Source organism: Protopterus annectens, chromosome 13.part0, assembly GCF_019279795.1.
Source record: "Protopterus annectens isolate FY-2018-M chromosome 13.part0, PAN1.0, whole genome shotgun sequence".
Classification (NCBI taxonomy): domain Eukaryota; kingdom Metazoa; phylum Chordata; order Ceratodontiformes; family Protopteridae; genus Protopterus; species Protopterus annectens.
In genome coordinates this window covers 966,238,429-966,265,344 of record NC_056747.1, presented here as the reverse complement: position 1 = coordinate 966,265,344, position 26,916 = coordinate 966,238,429, and the positions used below count along the sequence as shown (strand labels likewise).

At 44.5% G+C, this 26,916-nt stretch overlaps 1 protein-coding gene across 1 annotated transcript in view; it reads right to left on the bottom strand.

Annotated features, from left to right (window-relative positions):
- The window catches only part of DHX58 (DExH-box helicase 58), a 409,135-nt gene that overhangs the window by 206,859 nt on the left and 175,360 nt on the right, over positions 1–26,916 (bottom strand). Inside the window, exon 6 of the mRNA XM_044054731.1 lies at positions 1,009–1,135. Coding sequence (XP_043910666.1) covers positions 1,009–1,135 — 127 coding nt within the window. The remainder of the gene's footprint in view (positions 1–1,008; positions 1,136–26,916) is intronic.

Below are 26,916 nucleotides of genomic sequence, written 5' to 3'. Positions count from 1 at the left end.
GACTGTCGGCAGTCACAGGGCAAACATGAATTACAAACATAACAAGTAAGCTAAGCTAAATTCACAGTGAATAAAATGATAAAATAACAAGAGAGGAGGACACACTGTTTCATTGAGAAAGTAATGGGACAGACATGCATTGCTAGAGATGATGATAAGAACAAATATGCCTGAGGCAGATGAAAAATGAAAATAGTCTTGTATGGCTAACTGCAGCACTTGAATTCTTCTGATGGCATTCTTGCAGATCTGTATACCATTGATTTTCACATATGTGTATGTGCTTACATTTAAAGTTGTGAGTTAGCATAAAGATTAACATAGACAAACTCACTGTATCATTCATCTCATTCCACCGCATGCATCTGTAACAATATTCTAGGGAAAATCTATAAACATATTATCTTCCAGACTGATGACTATTTTTTTTCTATTTGCAGCTAAAAACTTCAATTAAAAACTGCCCACCCAAGCAACCAAGGACCATTTATTAAAGCTGTAACACACATGAACAAACATATATCTGATATTACTGAACAATATACAGACAGCTCATATGAATTGATACAGAAACAAAAAACTCATCTTAAGTCAGTATTAGTGACCAAATAGAATAAATCTTTGCATCAGAATTTAATAATTCAATAATGGATGAGAATAATCTATATATCTGGATAACACAATTTGAAAGCAAAATTCTCCAGCTGCAGCAGACATAATTAAATGTGCAACACAATGAGAGCCAAAGAAAAACACATCTTTAGCAAATGAGTAATTTTAAACTCAGTAAAATTGTTAGAATTCAAAGTTGTCTTCATTCCCTAATGCCAGGCATTCCTGTAATTGCTTGTATTTAATATATAAACTGGGACTTGCATAATAACTCAATGTCAAAAGGCGTTAGCCATATGCAGGTTTATGTGCAGGAATATTCTTCAAAAGCATTGAGTGTATGTGCATCTGCTGTGCCACAAGCCCCCAAATCCACTCATTTTATTAAATGCTCACCTGTCTTTTCCAGCTCTACAACAGCTTGCTCATAAATCTGAGACCCTAGTTCATGGGGAAGATTTGGATGATCCAGATACCGACCAATCATTTTCATCATTTCTTTCAGCGCATCTCCAAATGGGTCCTGGCAGAAAAAAAAACAGGTAAACCCATTTGTTTTCTAATACATTTCCAGTTGCTGGTAATGAATACCATAGTAGAAAGCAATAAAATATTTAACACATAAGCTCTTCTAAGTGCCAGCTGTCTGTCTTAAAACAACAAATAAAAGCAAATTATTGATTGTAAAGTTAAAGCAAATTCCCTATGCTGCTGAGGGTCACAGTATCTAGTTAACTCGTTTCATTTTATAACTTGAGTTTTTTATTTATTTATTTATTTTACATTTGTTGACCGGGCTAGTCTAACTGGATATATGTCCATTTTCAGTAGAGGCCTGGGGAGATAAGCTCCAAGACAGACATGAACAGACAAGATCATTAATGTTACAAAAAACAGACATAGATGAAATATTTCTACACATTTCATAAAACTATTTACAGTATTTAGAGCTAATTATTTACATACACTAGTAGCTAATACAGCTTCATATTTCTGCATACGTGCTTTCATGTTGCACTAAAGGACAGTAATTAGAAGAGCGAGTAGAGTTAGTAAAGATACTAGTAGCAGTAATGGTTGTTTAGTCAGGGTTACTACAAGGGCAAAGCCAGTGTGTTTTCAGGAAGATTTGAAGTTTTTGTCTAAAGAGTGATAAGGAAGGAAGGGAAGTAAGTTCACTAGGTAGAAGGTTCCACTTTTAACCAATTGTATTTGAGAACAGAGAGTTTCCTGCCATGTTGTTAGCCTTATTGATGTTAGGAGTTTATTTGATGAACGCAAGGCATTAAAATTTCTATAAGGGGTTATGAGGTCTAGGAGTATTGGAGTATTGTTAGGTTGGTTAAGGATCTTATGGGCAATAGTAAGTTGGTTGATTTGAAGCTGGTTTTGTAGTTCAAGCCACCCAAGCTGTTTGAGATTATGACAGTGATGGGTTCTGAAAGGCTTACCAGTGGCAAATCTGGCAATGCTGTTATAGGAGTTTATATAAGAATCATGGTAATTGAAAGCCAGAAGGTGGGGTGGTGACAAACCATTTGAAGCTTGTATCTATGTTTCCTGGCAGAGGGTGATGCAATTTTAGTTTCCCTACAGCATCATTGCTACTTTAGAAAGACAATAAAAGATCATAAGAAAGAGATGGTAAATTGCGGGCATTCAGCAAATTTTCACATGGACTGTGCTTAGTCAGTAGCTCTTTAGGAAAGGAAACTACAAACCACTTAATGATTAGCATGCATGTCCTGGCATGTTTGTGAAGTGTTTTTTTTTCTCAACTAACTAGCATGTCTAGAACTCGACGTACAACCCCTATTCTAAAAATATGGAAGAACATTTTTTCTCTCTTCTAGTAACTTGCCTTCCCCAAAGGATATTCATTCACTATTAAAGCCATGCACTGAAACATGTATTGAATTGAAGAAAACACCTAAACCCTCTTTATGTAACAACTCAAAGACTGCCATAGCAAATACCATTGGTGTGTGTTCATCATTTAAATATATATCTACTCAGGGTGGTCTCAATAGCAATATACAATCTTCAGTAATTAAGGAAAATGGTTCCTGGGATGTTGGTCTAACTCCTGGTGAACACCATAGTTTGAGAAATTAAGGTAACAATGTTTTACCACAGTGTATGACTTTCTCAAAGTTCTCTGTTCTGGAAATGACAAGTGATTTAAATGGGCCATTAGTAAATGTGTTTACTGAATAACTTTCTGCTACTTCCTTAAAACTTGATAAGCTTAAAGCAGCAATGTTTAGTATTTCCATTTTGAAAATGAAACAGTAGAAAAGCAATCTATATATGAATCTAATTTAAAGCTATTGAATGAAATGATGTAGTCTTATAAATTTGAGGTTGGTTTAATGAAAGAAAAAATGGAGAAGTATGACTGTGTGAATATCCCCCGGATTCATGAAGCTCGGCGCAAGTCCGGCGTAAGGCTTGCGCAGGCCGTGCAGCATAGATGTGGAGTAGATGCGCCATATGCATATTAATGAAGGCACGCAGCCGCTGCAGCCACGTGCATAGGAAACGTGCGCGAGTTCAAGGGGCGTATCGAAGTTGCCCAGGGAGGTGTGTCAATGTCGGCTTTCGAGGAGCAACCTAAACTGCTGAATATTATATTCCACCAGCAATAGTAATCGTACCTATCAGTGTCCGTGGAGACTGAAACATATGCAAAGCAGAGTCCCTGCGAACAGAAAATGAAGAGTCAAACACAAATGCACGGTAGGGAATAACGGGTCCCTACCCATGAACAAATATCAGGAAAACCGTGTGCCTGTAGTCCAACATAGTGTTAATAGCTATACCATGTGGAAGTGAAACATATCAGATGTTAGCACACCGCCAGTAGGTACGTCCAGTCCAACGGAGAGGGTCACCAGCTGACCCATAATTTGAGGGAGGGAACATAGCTGTGCAGATGTGTCCATAACAAAATACACGAGGAGAAATGTAGATATAGGTAGTGACCGTATGTCTGAATCATATCCCACAAGCCATGTAATAGTCACATACAAAAGGTATGTCCGTATTTCACATACCAAATGTGATAGGAAATAGCATACGCATGTAAACGAAACAGAAGGAGCATATACACGAGCCATAACAACACGGACACATGTAGGCCGAAAGGAACAGTATGATCTGTACCGTCAACCAAGATTACCACCTGTCCCACTTTGCGAGTGACAGTCCCTCTGTGGGCAGATGTGTCCTGACACAAACATGTAAAACTGGCAAATGTCCAGAGAATATAGGACATAATTCTGCTGTAGACGTCATGCAATAGTTGCATTAAACATATTTCACTGGACGTATAATACATAAATGTCATAACAAACAGAATAATATACCGAAATGCTACAAGAATAAGCTTAGATATAGGCAAGAATTGTAAGTTCTATCTGACAAACTGACCGTGGGTATGTGTCGGCCTGTAAAATATGCTGTGTTCACTGCAACTGTCACAGTAGGGTTGCCACCCTTACAAATGGCCAAAGTGGGACATGTTTGGTACAGACATCAGACTGTACAGGCCGACACATACCCACGGCCAGTACAAAGGACAGAACATAACTGTTTTGCCTACAGAAAAGCATATTCCTGTAGCATTTTAGTTGCTTATTCTGTTTCTCATAACAGTCAGGTATTTCAGACACAGAATTAACTGTTTAATGCAACTATCACATAAAATATAAGAAATATGTTTGTCCTAAAATCTCAGGACATTTGCCATGTTGACAATTACATGTCAGGACACAACTGCCCAAAGAGGGATTGCCCCTCGCAAAGTGGGACAGGTGGTAACCTTATGTCACACTGTGGCCAATTGAAAAGGTGGAAACACAACCGTTGACTGTGAGGAGGCAATGTCCACAACAGTCGGACATGTGTAAGGAATAGCTTGGACATAGGAAAAGGTGCCATCCTACCAATGAGTAGAACAGGCTGGCAAACTCTGGAAGTCAGCTGTATAATCCGAACGTGTATGTGACACAGTCAAACGGGTAGTACTCGGATACACCAACCAAGTAATGAAAGTGAAGTAAGGGCATGTACCTATGTGCGTGAGATATAGCATGTGGAAAGCAAACATGGCAGGGTAGTCCACACAACCATAAAGGTACCCAACACATGTAGGGTAGTCAATGTGTAACTCTGGCTGTGTCATGGGCCAACAACCAAAGTAGTGCTCTATGGGGTGTGAGTAATCCGCGTGTGAGGGGTGTGTGTTTAATGGTAAATTCCTGAAAGGCGATACTTGTGTCGTATGCAGAAAAGGTGAACCAGTGGTGTATGAGGGGGCAGCGGGTGAAGTGGAAAGAAACACAACCTCATGTAGAAACAGCTGCAAGACAAGCAGACAGGCCTTAGTGTAGAACACAATCCCACAAACATATGAATGTGGAAATATGCAAGACAAATGCATAGATATGGCACCATCACATACCCACAGATAGGTCCTGATGGAAATGGCCATAACAAATGCAACACACCTGGATGCATAATAGCCTACCCAGCATACCCTCCACAACACACAACCTGCCACCATACCAGAACGTCCACCAAATCCAGCCATACTTGGTCCACTGGTTTGTTGCAGAAACAGCTACACACAGTGACCCCTACGCATATGTAGTAGGTATTGTCACCCTAGGCAGTGTCAGGATTGCAAACCATGTATCCCCTGCAGGTAAAACCCCCTGCACATTTTCGTGCAGCCAAAAAAATCTTCGTTATCTAACTTGTTTTGGTTTTGACCAATTTTTGTGATATCCCTCACGGGATGACCAACTTGTGTAAAGAGTAGAATGGGTATGATGACATGATGTCCAATCCAGTAGATATCTGGACACAAGTCAGAACGTGCAGTGGAGGTCCATGACACTGTCCAGCCCTAAGTGGGCATGCATAACCTACCACCCAGTATAAAATACCTTCCCGTGACGCACGTGTTCAGACACGAATAGGAGAGAGAATATAATGCACACATTTGCAAAGTGGAAAACGGCATGAGGGCGAGGAAGACACTACGTAAACAGGTCAACCCTGATCAAGTGTGAGGGACACTGACTGTGTACAGTCATCACTGACCATACCTGTCAACCTGTGTGAGCAAGATATCTGGACAGAGCCATGAATATAAGTGAGACAAAGGTCCAAAATCAGGGACAATCTGTAAACATATCTCTTAGAAACATAGAATTTGATAGAATAACAGTTTGCACATTGGCATTAATGTCTGGAGTATGAAGTCTGAAACCCAACTGTCTGTCAGCACGTTTCAACTGCAGTCTTTAATGCTGAGCTACTGCCATGCCAGAACACAACAGCGTATTACAGAGGTCCGTGCCATACCACTCAACTGTCTGGATATTCGCAGAATGACTAGGGTCACCACCTGTCCCACTTTGCGAGTAACAATCCCTCTGTAGGCAGTTGTGTCCTGTGAAAAAAATCAAGACATAGCAAATGTCCTGAGAGTTTATTTCCTAATTTACTTTAATAGTCGCATAAAACAGTTATTTTATATATGAATCCTCAATATGTTATGTGAAGTAGCATAAGCAATTCAAATGTTAAGCTATTATATGTACAAAAAAGGTTAAAGTTCAGTATTATGCATGGCTGTAGGTATGTTTTGTCCTGGAAAATCTGACATCTCTACAGAACATGCCCCACTTTGGGCAGTCGAAAAGGTGGCAACCCTAAGAATGATCACAGGTTCGCCCCATAGTGTTGGTGTGTGCCTCCGACAATCTGCACCAGTGTGGTAAATAGCTGAGGATTGATGTCACTAAATAATGAGAAATATCCTGAGTATAAGACTCCACAACCTGCAGAAAAGTCATGCTAATGCAAAACCTAGCATTCTATCAACATTCTAAGCTTGTAAGAGCAATCGTTAAAATGTGTCCCTAATTATACCCCCATTGTGTAGGTTTTGCGCAGGTTCGGTGCTCTAAGTGGTTGAGAGGTATGGTCCGTACATATTTACAGGAACAGCCCTTCACACTTGTGTAATGTACAACTGCATACCTGTAGTCACACCATGTCCAAAAATAATAATCCCCATATGACTGTATACAGGTATAGTCAAATGTGAATGGAAACACCCCTCACTGTGGAGTATGGACTATAACAACCCCACCCATAATATGTAATGCCAGTAGAATAAGCTGCTGACAGGTGCCCAAACACCTGCATCTATAAACACAGGTAAAACTTCAAAATAGGGAGATAATCCCTGTCCATATGCTTCGTCTGACATTTGACCTCAGCCAGGGAAGTTCTGTTCACCAGGTAGACAAGCCTAAACCCAGATCACTACATGAACACCCTGACAATTAAAGACCTGTATGTGGCTGGACTATATGCCTTGGTGTTCTGCATATCCTCGGAGTGATTAACAATGCAGCCGGAGTCCACAGCAGTAGGCAACAGGGAATGTGTAATATGTAGTACCACCTTTTTCCCAGCAGGAGAATGGATGCCTGTGTCGTAGGTGAAGCGGTAAGGCATATGTTGATGTAGCTAAGTACTATGGGTATGCATATCAATGAGGGAGAACACCAATAGAATAGTGGTTCCGGTATCCGGCCAACATGAATGCAGTCCTGGTTGACCTACGACCACTGCACATATAACTTGAAAGTGTAATGAAAGCGTTCGTGCAGTACACACATTTAAATATGTAAAGGTGAACGTGTGTTTCGCAGTAGTCCGTAAACTGGAATACAGATATGTAACTGTTACGGTCAGAATTATGAAAGTTCACGGAAGCACAATTATCTATGAAACATATGTAACCCACAATAAGTATATGCAAGTGCACCTGGGCATGTGTAATCCGCTCACAGAATAGAAAATGAATGGTGTTTTCCCCACGTTCTATGTACATGGCTCATACCTGTTAAACCCGTAAAGTACGAAACCGGACAAAGCCATGACAACAACTGGTACAAATAGGGACAATCCCCAGATATTGCCCTAACAAACATACAAAGTAGATAGAATAACAGGTGTGTCACTAGCATGGATTCTCTGAAGGGTATGAAGTCGTAACCTGAAATGTTTGTCATTATTTACCAACATCAGTCTTTAATGATATGCCACTAACTTGCCAGATAGACACAAGGTTATGAAAAATGGACCAAAGATAAGAGGCAAACAGCTGTACATGCAGCGGAAATCTGTACAGTTGAAAGGTATGATATGGAGATATATATACACATATATCCACAGACATAATCCAAAGCAAATTACGAGATGAGGAATGTACAGACATATGTATATATGTGCATATATAAATCTATACACACACGATACATTAATAGATATATATACACAACAAACATATGTCCCTGTACATATAATACATGTGCATAAATAGGTCATGGTATAGCTAATATGGATAGACAGACAGACATGCATGAAAGAAGAATACACCGATGGTTTCCAAACCATTGCCCGGAAAGTACCAGTGTGACAGGGCCTGCAAGTTCTACACGTTAAACATGAATATAGGTGTCCTTTGCAGGACCCCAAAAATTGATCCTGTACGAAGTGCCAACCGTCATTGATGCAAAAGAAGTCACACCTGCAACTACGATATAGGTGTACATGCAACAGTAGCAGGTGCAAGGGTAATAACACATGGGTCGACTGAATGTATGACGTACGAGCTGATATCCGCAGAGTGGGGAGTGCTCGGAAGTGTCCTCACACTTTATTATCGCTCACATTAAACATGTCTATTGGGTACTGTGGAGGTGTGTCAGGTATGGGAATCATGGGTATGCAGAATTGGGCCAAGGTGTTGGTTGGCACAGATCTATTAGGTACGCCCCATGGGAGTGATCAATATACCTATGTGGGTATAGCACACGGCTACATTCTCCAAAAAGGTGCAACCCATCTACTGGATATTGTGTAAACCACTGGGGGAAGACGCAGGGACCTATATCAGTGTCATGTAGGCGATTATCATGGATGGACACGCGTAAGACCAAGATGGTAACCATACCTGCCAGAATGTCAGAATAAGACAGCTGGACTAAGGCATAGTACACGACAGACAAATAGGGACTATATTAAATATACCTCAGACAAAGTCAGACCGTTGATAGAATAATTGCGTAGTCAGGAATACGAATGTTATGAGAGTTAGTAATCATGAAATAGAAATGTCAGTCATGATTACCTAACCGCACAGTCCGTCATGGCTTGCCAGCAATCTACCAGAAAGGCACATTATCATGACAAATGTAACAGAATCATAGGTCAAACCCCAGGGCGTATACCCATAATGTGTACAGGTGAGAGGTATGAAGGTAACCTGTCTTAATGAAATGTACAGAACTAGTGAAACTAGGTGGACAGGTGAGAAGAAAGACGTCAGGAGAAATGACAAAACATGTACAAGTCATAAGCATGTTTGGCCACAAATGTGAATTACAATGTATGGCCTGTGAAAGTCAATGTGGAAGGTTAATAGACTCAAAAGACATGTGTCCCTCAGGGTGTCATGCAGTGTCACCGATACAGTGTCCAGTCCCCTATACTCATACGTGAGCTCTGCCGCTGACGGAAGGCGCAAATACCGGCATACACATAAGGTACATGATGGAATAATTAGTGTGGATAAGCACCTGTTGGCCTGTGTGAGGAATATAACCCAGTGGGTGGGTGTGTCCTGCAATAGGAATGTAATGGCAACTGGCCTGTGATGGCACCATGTATTGTGTGTATTGGCGTAAGGAAATTGATGTCCAGTATCAGAAACATACCTCGCAACTGTACGAATGTGCAGATGTATGCCTCATATGTGTGGTGTGTTCCTCTCACAATCTGTACCTGTTTGCCAAATACCTGAGAACTGACATCATTAAATAATGGTAAACATATGTGTTTAAGACCCCAAATCCCTCACCTAACTACCCTAACACACTACAGCATGACGCATTTACAGAACGCGCTACCGAGATTACTAAGCACAGCAGTCCCAGAGGCAGTCATCTAGGTGAGTGTCATCATTCGCAAAGGCAAAGATGTCGGTAGCAAACTGCTGTGGTGTGCGGCATCTAAAAGCAAGACTATGTCCCCAGGTGGACGGGAGCATGTGCGCGAACACACACACTTGGCAGGGCTGGGAGTCGAACATACACCTAACTACCCTAACACACTACAGCATGACGCATTTACAGAACGCGCTACCAAGATTACTAAGCACAGCAGTCCCAGAGGCAGTCATCTAGGTGCGTGTCATCATCCTCAAAGGGAAAGACATCGGTAGCAAACTGCTGTGGTGTGCAGCATCTAAAAGCAAGACTGCATCCCCAGGTGGATGGGAGCATGCGCGCGAAAACACACACACACACACACACACACACACACACACACACACACACACACACACACACACACACACACACACACTTGGCAGGGCTGGGAGTCGAACATACACCTAACTACCCTAACACACTACAGCATGACGCATTTACAGAACGCACTACCGAGATTACTGAACACAGCACTCCCAGAGGCATACTTCTAGATGGGTGACATCATCCGCAAAGGCAAAGACGCTGATAGGGAATGTATGTGGTGTGAGGCATCTAAAAGCATTACTGTGTCCCCAGGCAGCTGGAAGCACACACACACACACACACACACACACACACACACACACACACACACACACACACACACACACACACACACACACACACACACACACACACACACACACTTGACAGGGCTGAGAGTCAAACATGCACCTAACTACCTTATCACACTACAGCATTACACATTTACAGAATGCGCTACCGAGATTACTGAGCACAGCACTCCCAGAGGCATACGTCTAGGTGGGTGACATCATCCGCAAAGGCAAGGATGCCGATAGGGAATGTATAGAGTGTGAGCAGTCTGAAAGCATATTACTGTCCCAAGGTAGACATAGACAAACACATGGCAGTGGTGTGATTGGGGCAGCCAAATATCTACGGAGCACTACAACAACACTACATAGATACAGGATGCGCCACAGACAGTACACCCTTCAAGACAGCAACCAGTGTGTTCAATGTAGGCATGCATCATGACATTGAAAATGGACATCTGTTGCCTGGATGACCACCATCGCTATACTGGATGTCAATGGCCATGCCCACATGCTTAGTATCACATGTCTGTTTGGAATGTACTGTGTGTCCATCTACACAATGGCGTACTGGGCATGCTCACACACTTAGCAGTTGCAAAGGGCCGTCTTGCATGCACACTGATTCTAAACACGGAAGGGCACAGTATGGTATTACTGTCCCCACGTACATGAAGGCCACTCACATGTATTGACCAGTATACACTCAGGAGCTATCACAGATGTCTCAGGTGCATATCACAGAGGTACACACCACAATCTACAATGTAGCCCTCCGACATCACAATGTCATTGGACCAGCAATACACAGCCATACATTAACACAACACCATGTGACTCATGACCAGTGCACTGTACATAGGTCTACAGCAACTGTGCAGACTACACATGTACCAACAGGGTTCCATCATGTGTTATGCATTGCAATGATACCACTGTACATAACCAGGTCAGCTCTACACATACCAGGGGCCCTGGGTCTTACACAGCTGTGACAGATGACTGTCACTGTACACCAATGAACACACATGTTTGGCTGTGTCATACATGTAATTGCAGTGGATATGTGCATGGACCACACACACAACACATATGTACATAGCATAGCTTTTGCTGTCCTCCATGCAGACAAGTGGCTACAGAAATCATACGCACGCAAATGGAAGGTGGATCCATGGCTGTTGAATGCTAACAGTACATGAGGCAGCAATGTTGACCGAGGACACATTCCCTCTGTACTAGTTACCCATGACACCCATCATATCATACAACAGTCTATGTGCTATGTATGTCAACACACATGTCCACCAATTGCAATACATACAAACATGGCTACATGACAGGCATGTAGGACCAACACACATGTATAATCTGTAGTGTGCATGCAGCTACCATGCATGTGCAGTAGCTGATGTAAGTAACTAATCTGTGCCTATCTACAACATGCATTTGCAATGCAGCCCCATCATTGACACCTGTATATGGTGACATACTGACAGTACGGTAGGATGTACAGCAGGTATGGATGGATGTGTGTACATAAAGTGGTGATCCACCTGTGTAGATGGATGTTTGCCGGGGATGGCTCACAGGTGTGTCACACGCCATCCTACCATTACATGTGCAAACAGTATGCTATGTTACTGTTACTTGACGGTGGAGACATAAAACCTACACAGTGGTCAGGTGTCACTGACAGTACGTCACTTGACACCTGTAACACTTACATCCTCCCATGTGCATATAGCAGCACAATTGCTGAAGGTAGCGTTGGTACACATAATGCGGCCAATACTGCTGCATGTCTGTCAAACGTATCATCATATAGCAAGTGTATCATTCACAGTACTGCCATGTGTGTTTGCTTGTGTGACCATATATGCCACATATGGTGGGGAATACATCCCAATAGTTACACACCCCTGTACACTGTTGTAGAGATCTGTACATACTGCAGTGTGGAAAGCATGATGTAGGCAGGTGTGGTGTGTGTATCACACACATCAGCAATCCATATGTGTATGACATTTGTGGTCTCCACAGTGTGTGTGTGTATGTAGGTATGTATGGCTGTCTGGTGCATGGAGTGAGGGTGTATGCTACCATACAGAACACCCAGGATCCCTAACCCCTCATGGTGATGCAGTCCACTACCCTGTTGATGCCATCGGTCTCAGACGCACTGGCTACCTGTACATGTTCTTTCTCTGTGTCTCGTCATGTGGGTTCACAGTACTGTGACAGTGATGACCACATAGGCAAGGGTCCTCACCTCAACACTATGGGGTGTGGTTTATAGTGTTGTTGACCCCGTGAGTGTGAGCATGTTCCTGTAATGTGACAGGGTATTACTGCTACACAGTGAGGCCTCATGCTATCAAGTGGCCTCTAACATTATCATTGGCCAGACCTCTGTGTACAACCCCTGCACCATGTCAACATACCTGTGATGTGACCTGGTATGGATGTCACGTCTCTAGCCACTGTAGTCTATTAAACTGCCCACATGCTTCTGGATCAGTATATGTGTGGACATCTGTGTTATGTTAAACTTTCCAATAGTCAGGCTGAGGCTACGTCTAGCATGCTGATATTGCCATATGTGCCTGTGAGTACTCCACAGTTACACATGGGAGACTGCAAACAGTGCTACCTGTAGGCACATGCAAGTAGACCATAAGGAGGGAACCAGGGCATCATTACCAACATGCTGTTACTGTTGTTACCGAGACACATACTGTGAACATATAACAATGCATGCTAAACCTGTACTACATGGTATGTCTGGTGCATGTCACCAGTACACAACTAATGTAATATACACGTCTCACTATTCTGTACACCCTGTGCATAAGACCATTTGAGCATGTCCCTGCACCAATGGTGTGGATGACAGGGATGCGGCACAGGCTTCATCATATGTACAGGGTGATAATGTTTGCCAGGGGAATAGGCTGCACCAATGGATGACATCTTGTGTGTGGGTAAGGGCCAGTGATATGATTGGACATGTCTGTTCAGTATGCATGTAGGTGTTGTGGTGCCCTACAGATGTCTTTGCTGTGTGCATGTATGTGTGCACACAGTTCTGCCTTTTGTGAGGACTACACGGGGTATTATTGAGAGCTCCAGATTGTATAGACCAGGTTGTACAGCTCACTGTGTCCAGCCACGGCCATGTGACCTGTGCCTGCCAGGGGTTGCACGGGCACTACCAGGCAGAGGTACAGCTTGGCTACTGTCCGACGACACATGTCCACTGGAACCGTGTCCCTGCTGGGAATGTCCAGAGTCATGTCCACATGGCCTGCTGTGTCCTGGTGTGGACAGCACAGCACCAGCTGCACTGCTACTGCTACCAGCACTATGGGAGCGGGCATGTGAGATGGCATGCTCACGTTAACCTGCACTAGGTGGTGTAGCTGGCCTACGTCCACGTGGCCTACGCCTCACTCCTACCAGATGTTTCAGCACAGACAGCTCACGCTCGCAGATTGCCATGCCACAGTCAGGGATTCCGACCATGTTACCCAATCGCCTGTCCAGAACATCAGCAATCTGCTGTTGAGCATTTGCCAATGCCTGGATGTTGTCAATTAGGGTATGGATAGCAGCCCTCTGCAGCCTCTGCCCTTCTCTGTTCTGCCATACAGCACGTGCCTGTGCCGCCATTACAGTCTGGAACATGTGTCTGGTGATACCAGCTGCTGCGCTCTGTCCTGCAGGTGCATGTCTGCCAGAGGTCCTCCTACAAGCAGCACCGGCCACATGCCTGTGTGGCACATCTGCAGTCATTACACTGACACCATGGTGTGTAGACACACCTTCTGTAGCCACCACATGTTCCTGTTCCACGCTAACAGACACTGACTGTCCTTCCTCTATGGCCACTGGTGATGCGGTATGTGTTGGCAGCAGAACTGTGTGCAGGGATAAGGGGGCATAGTTAGGATGGTAACCATTGGCACAGATTCAGCCCCTGACAATCCTGCCTGCACCTCATGCATATGTTCATCACTGCTAGTATCTGTGGGGACACTAACATCAGATGGACCGCAGGAGGGTAACGCACCTACATCACCTGTGAATGCAAAGAAAGACTCTAAATTACAATAGACACACACACACAGACACACACACACACACACACACACACACACACCATGCATGTGATTTGACAGATGGCATGCAGCATGCCTGTGATATGGCAGAGGGCATGCAGCTCAGACATTAATAGTGTTAGTAAGCGTACCTCCCTGGGGTGCACACTACAGCAAGCAGGTGTCATATCAGTAGCCATGCAGTTCACACAATCATGGCAGTATGCATGCATCCCCATGATACACCATGTGGACCAGAACAGGATAACAATACACATGGCTGACATGACCTTGACATGTAATCTGCTGACATGTGCATTAACATGCATACATGTCTGTCACAATGGTGTCCTGACACATATACAGCATCGTAATGGGTATCACATTGCAGTGTTGTCTGTATGCCCTACAGATAGAATGCATGTTTAGCAAATGTGCATGAGCATGGAAGGGTAGTGTAAGCCGTCTACATTGCTATACAGTGTGAAGTACAGACACTGTGCCATTGCATGGCATCATGAGGCATCTATATTGCTGTACAATGCATAATATGTACACATTGCATAGCCATAGCTGCATGCATACCCATGACATAACTGTGGATTGTGACCCACGATGCTAAGGTGTATACACACCAAACCATGCTGTGTCAAGTGACATGTCAGTGGAGGACCTACAGATGACACCCCTGCACAACTACAGGGTCTTAGCTATCTGGCAACCATGTCCACACATAGTGGACATGTCAATTCACCATTTCTCACATGACATTGATGTACCACACACATGAGGTGCACAGCTAACGGTGATGTCCTACAGCAGCAAGGGAAATGTACAGTATCTGTGGCCTGATGTGATGTCAATGTCTGTGGAAGCTGTACAGGTGACTACTGTCATGCTATGACACAGTCGTGATGTTCAACAGATCTTATATGGTAGACTTCAGTGACACCTCCACTAGCTGTACACAGGCTTTTAGGATGCCCAGTGTACCACATCAACTGTATAATCAGTCAACTAAGGCTATAATTGGACCATGTGTGGACAATGTGCAACAGGGTGTGTACACATCACATCTACTGTGTGGTTACATGTCTCTGGCCATCCCCCATGGCCATGTGTGCACATGTGTTGACCAAATGTGTGTGATGGCCATCTATCTCATATGTCTGTGTTGTCCCATATGACATACACCCATAGATGCCAGAGGCGGCACCTCTACGGACCCTGGTAATTACCGCCCCATAAGCTTAACAAGTCTAGTCTGCAAAGCTATGGAGAGGATCGTAATGGAGCTCATAAACAAAGATATAGGGGGCTTGCAGACATTGGACCTGACCCAGTTTGGCTTTGTCAAGGGAAGATCATGCCTTTTGAACTTGGTCGACTTCTTCGAAACAGTCACCAAGGCCATTGATGAGGGAAAGGCAGTCCATACAGCCTACCTTGACCTTGCAAAGGCTTTCGACACAATACCCCACTCGGGTATTGTAGGAAAACTTACCAGCTTAAATGTAAACCCATATGTCACAAGATGGGTTGCAAACTGGCTTAAGGACAGAACCCACAGGGTTAGAGTTGCTGGCGCTATGTCAGACTCCAAGCCGGTCACAAGTCGTGTCCCACAGGGCTCGGTCCTTGGCCCCTATTGTTTGGCATCTACTTGCCAGAAGTACAGGGCAACATGGGAGGACCTTGGCGGACAAAGTATGCAGGCGACTGCAAACTGCCATAGTGGAAAGTGCATCGGACACGGATATCCTTCAGAAGGGACTCATGGAAACAGATAGCTGGTGCCAGAGCCATGGCCTGAAGTTAAACGCCAAAAATGTATAGTCATACCCTTTGGGAAAAACAAGGTAACCCCAAGCTACCATATAGGTGGCAATCCACTAAGCACAGAAGAGGTTATCAGGGACCTGGGGACCCAGGTTGACAGTGGCCTTTCCTTTGACACTCACGTTGCTAAACTCGTTAGAAAGACCTTCTACATTGCCCACCTGATCATGAAGGATTCACATCCAGATCTAGTGAGGTCATTGTTCCCTGTACTCTTCACTTATCAGACCAATGATCGAGTACAATGCCCCATTCGGGATGTATCTCACCCGACATCTGCAGCAATTGGAGAGACCCCAAAGTTCCTCACCAAAAGGATAAAGGACTCCAAAATCTGTCATATGCTGCCAGATTGAAGAAACTCCAGCTCTATTCAGTCGCATACCGTCTGCTCAGAGGTGACATGTGCCTGACAAACAAGGGCATGTCCAACCCGAATTAATGGACTTGCTCCACCTCAAAAATCCAAATCCACCAAAACCACTAGAGCAAGCGACTTAAACCTTAGCACGGATATAAATAGGACGTGCTGGAGGGATAGATTTATCACTCAGAGACTCCTATGCTGTGGAATAAAATCCGGTCCATGTGAGGCAGAGCACCTCACTGACTCTGTTCAAGAGAAATCTAGACCTGTGGATGGGAGATCATAGGTTTACCCCGGGAATCATCTCTGTGTCACTGCTGGACAGAGGCACAACAAACTAATGGGCACAGTATTTTTTCATATAAGGGGTGGCGTAAGCCACAAAAATTTGGGCTAGGCTTATAAATGCCTTAGGGCAGATAGCCTAGTATAAACCTATGAACCTATGAACCTATGTCACCATCCACAGGGCTATGCAGACAATGGGTTTTATGTTTGGTATGTGGGGGATGGGTCATGGGATAGTGTGACAATATTGCAGCCAGAACACTACGTGTCTGGGACATGTCAGATGGCACATCACAATGTGTGCACCCAATGCAGGGGCATATAACACAATGGTGACACCTGTGGGCTGCCCATATCACAGCTCACTGTGTGGTACTGTTTGCGTACCACACATGTTGTTCCAATGCATACTACATATGCGTCCATTGTAGGTCACCTCCACTATTGTATGCACAGTTGACCACACATGTAGCAATGACAACTACTGTGGTTTCAAGTTGGTGTATCATTTAGTTTGCATATATTGCACATGGGTGGCCTGTGTGAATGATGGGTGATGTGACCTGTATATCGTGACTGGAACAAACATCAAGTGTGCAACTGTTAACTGGCCACATGGCAAATAGATCTATGCTTTAACATGCCTGATACTGATGACAGTCTCACGTGCAACGGACTCATGTCTGTGTGGCACGCCATAGGTACCTGTATAGAGGTGACACAGCAGTATGAACATTATCCCTGACTGTCTGACAGCCACAGGGTGCACTGTGCATGTTAACACATTCGCCTGTATAATAGCATATAGTATGCACATGTGTGCATACACAGGGTAGCATACTGTAGTATGCAGCATGTGTGTCCACATATCTTGCATATGTTGTTACTTTACATAATGTACAGTGACACATGCAACTAAATGGGATATAATAGCCATATGTGCAGTACTGACTTACCAGGCAACTCCAGGCTCATTGGTTGGGAGACACCCACCTCCACGATGGCAGCTAGTGTGTGTGGATGCTGTTCTGAGGGTGTCCCCAGACTGGCCAGTAGCTCCTTGGTGTGTGTGAGTGGGGGCTGGGTTGTCGCCCACCACCTTTTCCACCTTGTTCGCTGGCGATTGAAGTGGCACGCTGTTTTGCATGTCGTATCAAGTCCGTGCAGTGTCTGTGCACCTGCTGGTAGGTGCGGTTATGGCCACCCACATCGTTCACCCTCTTGCATAGATCCTGCCACAGATCGTCCTGCTGCTGGGCATGCTGTGGCACATGGATGAACAACACCTCGTAGTTCTCATGGAGATACGGGATGAGGACATCATCCTCCTGGTGGCTGTACGCTGGAAGGCGTGTACGAGGCATTATCTGTAAGACATAATGATGGTGACAGGTCACAGTTTCAGAGATGTACAGAGATACTGCTGCACATACATTTCTATGACATCTAGTACATCTGCACAGTAATCTTTGCAAATCATGACACTGACAAGACTGACGTGTTTGTGTCACACACATGTAACACCCATTATGCATTGGATATCATCACCATATATGTGTGTCACCTCATTACAGTGTTCATACTCCATGTGAATGCTGTCTTGATGTGGGCATGTCTATTTGCCTGCACTGGTGTTCTTACCTATCTGCAAATGCCTGGATGTGTCCACAGTACTGCTGTTGACCTTGATGCTGTGTATATGTCACATATCAACACAGACACAGCCTTAATGGACTTGAGCAGTGACAATGCACACATACGCATGGACACCGGTACATGTATGTGTTTTGCCATATACATCTACACAGCACTGTACAGCTGTTCAACATCCTGCCACGGATCGCCTGTGTTGCACATGTGATAGACATGGGGCAATGGCTAGTCGGATGTCATTTGCAGGGATGGTTATCAACCATAGCATGTACGGGCAAGGTTTCCTAGCTGTAACAGACAGCTAGTATGCCACCGCGAGGTGCATCAGTGCCACATTACTGATCCGGACAGTTGATACTACATCTACCATGCAGCCATTACACCATGTATGACTGGGATGACATGTGCAGCTTTGATGGACAGGGTTGCATGGTTTGGCAGGAGTATGTCACATGTATGGCACTGAGATCTGTCCAGCATGTGGCGATCCTAGTATTAGGATGGTGGCTGTCCATGATGTATGTCTTACAGATTAGGATATGGACATGTAGCATGTCCATCATCATGGTGTAGCAAATGTCTTTATGCAATGTAGACAGCATGCTGCATAGTGGAGGTGAGGATTGTGAAGGCTGGTATTGCCCATCCACGCATGGCCATTACCCCCTAAAGGTGATATGTGATCCAATATTGGTCACCCCAGTGCTGTATATGCCTGTCCAATGATCTCCATGCTCATGGATGGCACCCTGTCATGACATGGGTACCTTGTATGACTACCCAAGGGGCCTGGAGACATCACCAAGGCAGGGAGGTGTACTGCACAGCACCATCCCTTACACAGTGTCCATAATGTTGACCACAGCCTAGGTGGTAGTTAATGGGTACAGGGATGTTCACCTAGCGGTGACAATGCTGATATCATCCATCAGAATGTGCACATATGTCACACACCTCACCCACACAGCCCATTCTGTATGTTGTTCACAACACTGACACAGCTATTCCTCATAAGTCATGGCCATTCACATCCTTACATACACAGATGCCTAACATTTGTCTGTGTGGTATGGGCTACAATGAGGGTGGAGTACAACACATTAACCCTGTTCTAATGTAGCTGGCACTGGTGTGATATGCATATGTCACTCTGGCACCTTTTGTAGTTGTGAGTCTGTCAACAGGCCACTGGTAGAACACTCCTGTGACATAGAAAGGTATTTGTAATCAAACATCCGTACTGTCTTGTACATCTGTACTGCTAACATCTACAGTGATAATGGTTCATGGACATGCACACCATACTCAGCAGGGTTATAGTGCGGTGCCACCCATTATGACTGCCATCACCACTTGTGGGTTGATATTATCCAGCACCCTATCTGTATTGTATGGTCATGCTAGGCACTTGTTCAGAACTTGTGAGCATGTCATGAGCTATTGATTAATATAGCACCCATTCCACACCATTTCCCACAGGTGCACTGGCTGCCCTAAAATTTCCAGCTTGCTTATGGTACAACAGCTGTTGTACACACGTAACGCACATATCCTGTGAGACATGGTTGTATATACAGGCATGTCCAACTGTCACGTACTAGTGCTATTGCCTGTCTATATGATGGATATGTCGTACATGTGGCAATAGAGCAATTGTCTCATGTACACATTCAATGCTCACCTCCCAACATACGACACTACAGCCTGTGGGGGATGCACTTATGCAGCCCTGCTGGGGGTAATGCTGACAGTCATGTGGGGATGTGTAACATTCGCAACACACCCCACTCATCACATAGTCTCACATGATCTCCACCACAGGCCACACATACGAGGACAACTTGTGCAGTACCTCTCCATACTCTGTGTAGGCATCAGAGGCAGCCCCAATCACGGAACACAACATCACCAACGTATAGCCCACAGACTCATGTGTGCCCATCACATACAGCCAATAGGGTGTTATAACATACACAACACACCAGTCATAGGTGAGTCTGTAGGCGGTCACACTGCAGCTCCACACAGCAGGCTACACAAGGTGATAGTCGCTTACATCTTGCTGTCGGGTAACTGGTTCTGCAACATAACCTATGCACCCATGCCACACCTCACCAGGTATGATGTGACTGTCATTCTCCATGTTAGTGTGACTGCCCTGAGATGCAACTTCACAGACTACGTGTGCAGGGACATGCAATAGCTCACCAGTGTTGTAGCCCTGAAGGTGTGGGCCTAGCCCTGGGGAGCATTATGCATTCATCCAGACTTGATACCACTGTACAATGACTGACTGTGTCACTTCAACAGTTGCCTATGCTTCTGCTGTCATTCCACAGGCATCTGGTTTCTGTCCGCTTTGACTGACCTGGTCAACCACAATGTTTTGGCACAGATGACCTGCACCTGTCAGCCCTGGGAGTACAAATCACATGTAAGGCTCTTGCTGCTTCTATACTGCCTGTCTTGCACAGTTTCCAATAACAGTCACCGGCAGAACGGGAACTGGCAAGCAGGACATGAGGTCATGTGACACATTGCTTGCATCTTCCTCTGTGACGCACGCAGGCAAGGCACACCTGCCTTTAGGCTCTGCAGAGCACACCTGCAATGACAGGTTATAGACAGACCATACCTTTCAGGCACATACCTGGACCGGCACACCCACAGCTGAGGTGTTCCCATATCCCACTATGTTGTACACACATCCTGGCTAGTTACTTAGCACAATGCATCAGAGGTGCTCCACGTGCAACTAACTGTGTCCAGAACCACTATACACATTGTAACAAGCTACAGATTCAACAACATACCCCACAGTTACCAGACTTCATTTGTTTGTGTACTGGAAAGTAGGGCTCAGACAGCTACAACTGATGTGTGACTGACACTACCCCACACTTAACTGGGATAGCCACTCATGTACCGACACATCCATGAGTCATAACCTCCACTCGGCTGGATCAACCCATACACACCACCTCCAAGACCAACATTAACCTTGACATGAACACTACCAACATGTGACTGGTGTTCCACACCTGGGTTATCCCCTCATTGGTGGATTCCGAACATATGCTAATCAACCTTGTTAGCCACATCCCAGCACCACACCCTTCACGGCATGCACAGTACAGGAGTACTACAACACCTACTACAGATGTCTTTTGACAGCGGTTGTTAACGTCATGACACCCGTGCAGATGGACAATTCACTTACAAATGCTGAAACATACCCCAGTGCACTTCATTAACACGTACACGACTGCATGGATCATGCTATTCCACACAGAGCCATGATGGTACACACCAGATAACAGACGCCACTCTGGTGGTCAGGTTCTATGGACATAATGTACAACAACAGGTGGAGGCTGTTGCACAGTGGTGTACAATCCCATGGGTAGGGTAGCTCACTGGTCAGCCTCGGTAGAGCCACGGGATCCCTCATCACATACTCCAAGACTAGCTACATAAACATTACTGTGACACTTTCCGGGGTGTACCACAAGGCATTATGGTGGTATGTCAGTAGTCATTGGCAACACCCACATCTGCTCTCACATACAACAGTCACTCAGGAACATTACAGACCCAGGTGATGTTGGCAACATGCTGGCAGATGGATTCAATGCTAACATTACACCCTCTCACTCACTACAGGGCCACAATCCATGCAGGAACACTGCGGTGTCCCTGCGGTCACACCTACACAGTACTAACCTGCACTCTATATGTCCTGGGACACTGGCCCCATGTCACCTTCCAAAGTCCCAGACTGTGATGTCCACAAACCTCTGAATGACATGTCTCCCACTAGGCCACCATATTCAGTAATAGCCTTGTATCAGACATTGTGGCCCCTGAATGGCACACAGCAACATTTATCACACTCCACACAGGTGGCACCACAATGCACGAGTGGGACTATAGTCCTACACACCTGACTGGACTGTTCTGCATGGCTATGGGGCACATCATCAAGGACGTCATTCACAGAGACATTGTTAGGCTCCAGTCCTTTGATGCCACCTGGATTGGACTTGTTAAGCACAAGAGCATGGCCCCTACACCTGGTGGACTCCTTTCATACAGTTACCAGGGTAGTTGATGATGGTACGGGAGTCCACACATCCTACATTGTCCTCTCATTGCCTTTCAGCACCGTTCTCCATTCTGGTATTGACAACATACACATCCACCTGCACATCGTACCCTATGTCTCAGGATGCTATGCAATGTGGCGCATGGACAGGACATACACAATGAGGGTAGCATACCATAGTACCTACTGCATTTCAGTTACATTTGCCATACCACAGTCCTCAGTCATTGGGCCCTTCATGTTCAGTATATGCTTCCCTGAGGTACAGGCTAGCACAGAGGGACTTTCCCTGCCTAGCTTTACAAACCCCTGCATACAAAGCGCCATGATTGATCCACCAGCTGAAACTGACTCCATCCATACGGGTGTCACTGTGACAGATACCTGATATGCATATCATGGCCTCAAGCTGCATGACACAAGGTGCATGAACATCACCTTTGCATTACACCATTCACCCACTGACTATCACATAGGTGGTAGTCCCCTACATACATGTCACATTGTACATGTTTGTAGTACACACGTATGTTGCACCCACTCCTGTGGTTACTGTATTGCCACTGTGGCATGGATATCCTTCTACGTGGCCACACTTATCTGTATTGGGTGTGTAGCTGGTACATAGGCACCCACTGTACCTCTGAACTCAAGACGTCTACACACATTCAAGGGTACACCACCCCATTTAGGGTGTACCTTGCACAACAGCTACAGCTTTACATACCACACCATTAACACGCCATGACGTTTATTGAGCTCCGACAGTTAAGGGATGCGGCTGAACTACAGACACCACGTCTGTACACATTTGCATACTACATACTCAGGGGTGACCTCTGCTGAACAGACAGGGCCCATATCCACACAACAATATTAATGGATATACTCCACATACGCAACATAAGCAAAAGCCACTGTGAGCAACATGCTCATGGATATGTGCACACACGCAACAATGATTGGGATGTGCTTGAGGGTTACATTCCCAAACCGGTCACTCACCATTTGGAACATGAGTCCTATGTACATCATGCAGGGACACTCAGTAGCACTGTTCGTGTGATACCTCCCTTGGTGGTTGGGAGAAACATGTATGCCAGGGATCACTGCAGTGGCTGTACTGTGCAGAGGTGCAGGTAACACATGGCTCTGCTGTTCACAGGACACTACCCAAGAGAGGTGCCACTGGTGTGAACACTGTAGTTGTGCTTACACATAGACTTGCCAGACTGCATAGTACCCCACTATGAACCTGTGAAGCTATTACATGTCCTTTGTGCATGGTTACTTGGTAGCCCTTCCATTTAGATTAGCTATCATGCTATTGCAATGTCCTGTGTCTACAAGCCATATGTATCCTGTTATTGTGCATGCCAATAGACGATACCTTTGGTATACATGATATGCCTGTTATGCTGTGTAGAATATCTGACATATCTACCTACAATACTATACATTACACATATTTCACATAGTATCCCATAATGCAAAGCATACTTGCACAGCGGGACCACCTTAGACATGTCATTGTCTTTATATGCCCATACACATGCCTACTGTGACAGTATATCAACATATACTATCCCCTGCTATGGCACGTACTTGTTGGACATACCCTACCACTGACAGTGGGTTGTATGGAATTGTTCTGTTTAAAGCCCTCATGTAGCATCCCTTGTGGTGTCTGTGATGTGTACCTTGTGGCTCACTGCTGGAAGCACAGTTTCTACATGCGTTAGTATGCTCAGCAAGACATCACTACATAAATACCTTTTCCCACTTTATGCATTGCAGACACTTTTAATTAATGCAAACCAGGCTATACATACAGTAAATAATTAATAAAAACCATGCTATATATAAACTTACATACCGAGTGTTCTACATACCTTGTTATCGTTACGGACTTTCGTCTCTATCTCTCTCACACTGCTTAAACAGGTATTTTGTATGAGTATACGGTTTGAATGTCTGGCAAGTCATCCTTATATACGTCGATACCTGTAACATGTGGTTTCCTCCCGCCAATTAGTGTTCCTGAGTGACTAATTACTTGCATATCAGCTGTGCAGCTACTCCATTCACCAATTACACGGCAACAGTGGGGTATAATTTAATTCTCCACTTGGGTGTTGCCCATTTTCCCTACCTTCGGGGAGACGGCCTGTATTGCGTTTTGTTATGTGTAATTGCAACTGCTATACATAGAGACAATTATACTTTGGAGTCATGTCCCCCGTGGATTGTGTGTGACAGCTAGAGTATGTGGTTCAACATGTGGGTGTTCCTGTCATCCCAATGTCTGATAACGGACTATTGCAAACAAAACCTGTAACATTGTCATTTGTTCCATTATATAACAGCTGCAATTTTGCATGACGCCTTTAATTGTATCTCTCACAATGTATGTTGACAGTTCTGCAGATGTAATTGACTAACTGGATGTTTGTGCTGTTATTGCAGTCTGTATTGCTATAGTTTCTAGTGTGGGGGATGTCGGTGGGTGGACGTAGCATATACAGGTTTGTGGGGCTTGCATTTCTACATATTCCATATATATGTGTGTGGGCTCCGTCCCTAATTAAAGAGCTATCAGTTAGTAGACTTATGTTATGGGATTGTACATTGGGCCATTGTTAATTGGTTTCTATATAGTATGCAGGTGAGTTTGATACTTCCATACCTCCGGAATTGCAGCGATATGTAAAGGGATATGTCTAACTGACAGCTATCCCATGTATTTCTGTCCCAGACAATTGCAGTCATTGTGGTTGTGTTGGTAACAGAACCTCTTTGCCATGGGTTGCCACCTTTTCATATGGCCATTGTTGGACACTTGCAGGATGCACAGCGGTGTTTACAGGCCAACACATAGCCACTGTCAGTGCACAGGTTAGCACATACTTTTATCCTCAATACATACCTATTGTGGGACTTTGGCTACTTATCATATTGCATGTAACATTTACATTTCTTACATACAGGCATAATTATTTAATGCAACTATTACATTATATATGGGACATATTAATGTCCTACAATCCTGGACATTTGCCCTTTGTAATGTTTTATGTCAGGACACACCTGCCCAGGGAGGGGCTGTCCCTCCTAATGTGGGACAGGTGGTAACCGTATGCCTACGGCTAGCTATACCCACACCTACCATAATGATCTACCTCCGAGTTGGCACTAACAGACACATGATGCGGACACACACACACACATTACAGTCACATGGAGATGTACACGGCACCCTCAACACACACATACACAGACTACGGTGCTCACAAACACAGTTGAACACAATACCTATGTGGACCGCAACACCGGCAGCAGTAACTAAATGTCCCTTCATATCATCATACTATTACTCGCGGTTGTACTGTTCCGGTACTGTGTTCTTTCTGTCTTTCAGCCTCATGGTTAAGCATGTCAGTATGTTACACATTTCATAGTTGGCAGTATCCTATTTATTTGTACCTCCAAGGTGTTATGAATGTCGTTGACCTATCTATATATATTTGCAGATATCGCCAAATCCGTATATATCAACATATATCACTCTATCGCCCTTTCTATCTGTATTATATATATATATATATATGTATATATGTGTACACACATATATATATATATATATATATATATATATATATATATATATATATATATATCTGACGGGGGAAAGGTATACTGTTTCCTGGACTCTGCACGTTTGTATCTGTACCTGTCACATTACACACCTGCCGTAGGTTAGGGTTACCAGCTGTCCCACTCTGCGAGGGACAGTCCCTCTTTGGGCAGTTGTGTCCTGCAAAATATTTGTGAACATGACAAATGTCCTGGGATTTTAGAACATACTTATTTCCTATAGTTTATGTAATAGTTGCATAAAACAGTTATTCTGTATCTGAACCACCTATATGTTCTAGAAACAGAATAAGTAAGTAAACATTACAAGAATGAGCTTTTATCTAGGCAAAACAGTGAAGTTCTGAATTTTGTACTGGCCGGGTGTATGTGTCGGCCTGCAGACATCTGACGTATGTCCCACATTGGTCATTTGAAGAGGTGGCAACCCTACCATAGGTACATCTTGCCTAGCAATAGTGTTAGGTGATTCTATACATGATTGCCTGTTCTACACCTGGCAGTGGTCATTTTACCCTTCAGAGCAGGCGCTATTAGTACAGGGGTGAATAATTCTGGTTTCACCTGTTCTGGACATCATTGACTGTGATCTGCGCGATATTCGGAGTAGCTTATCCCT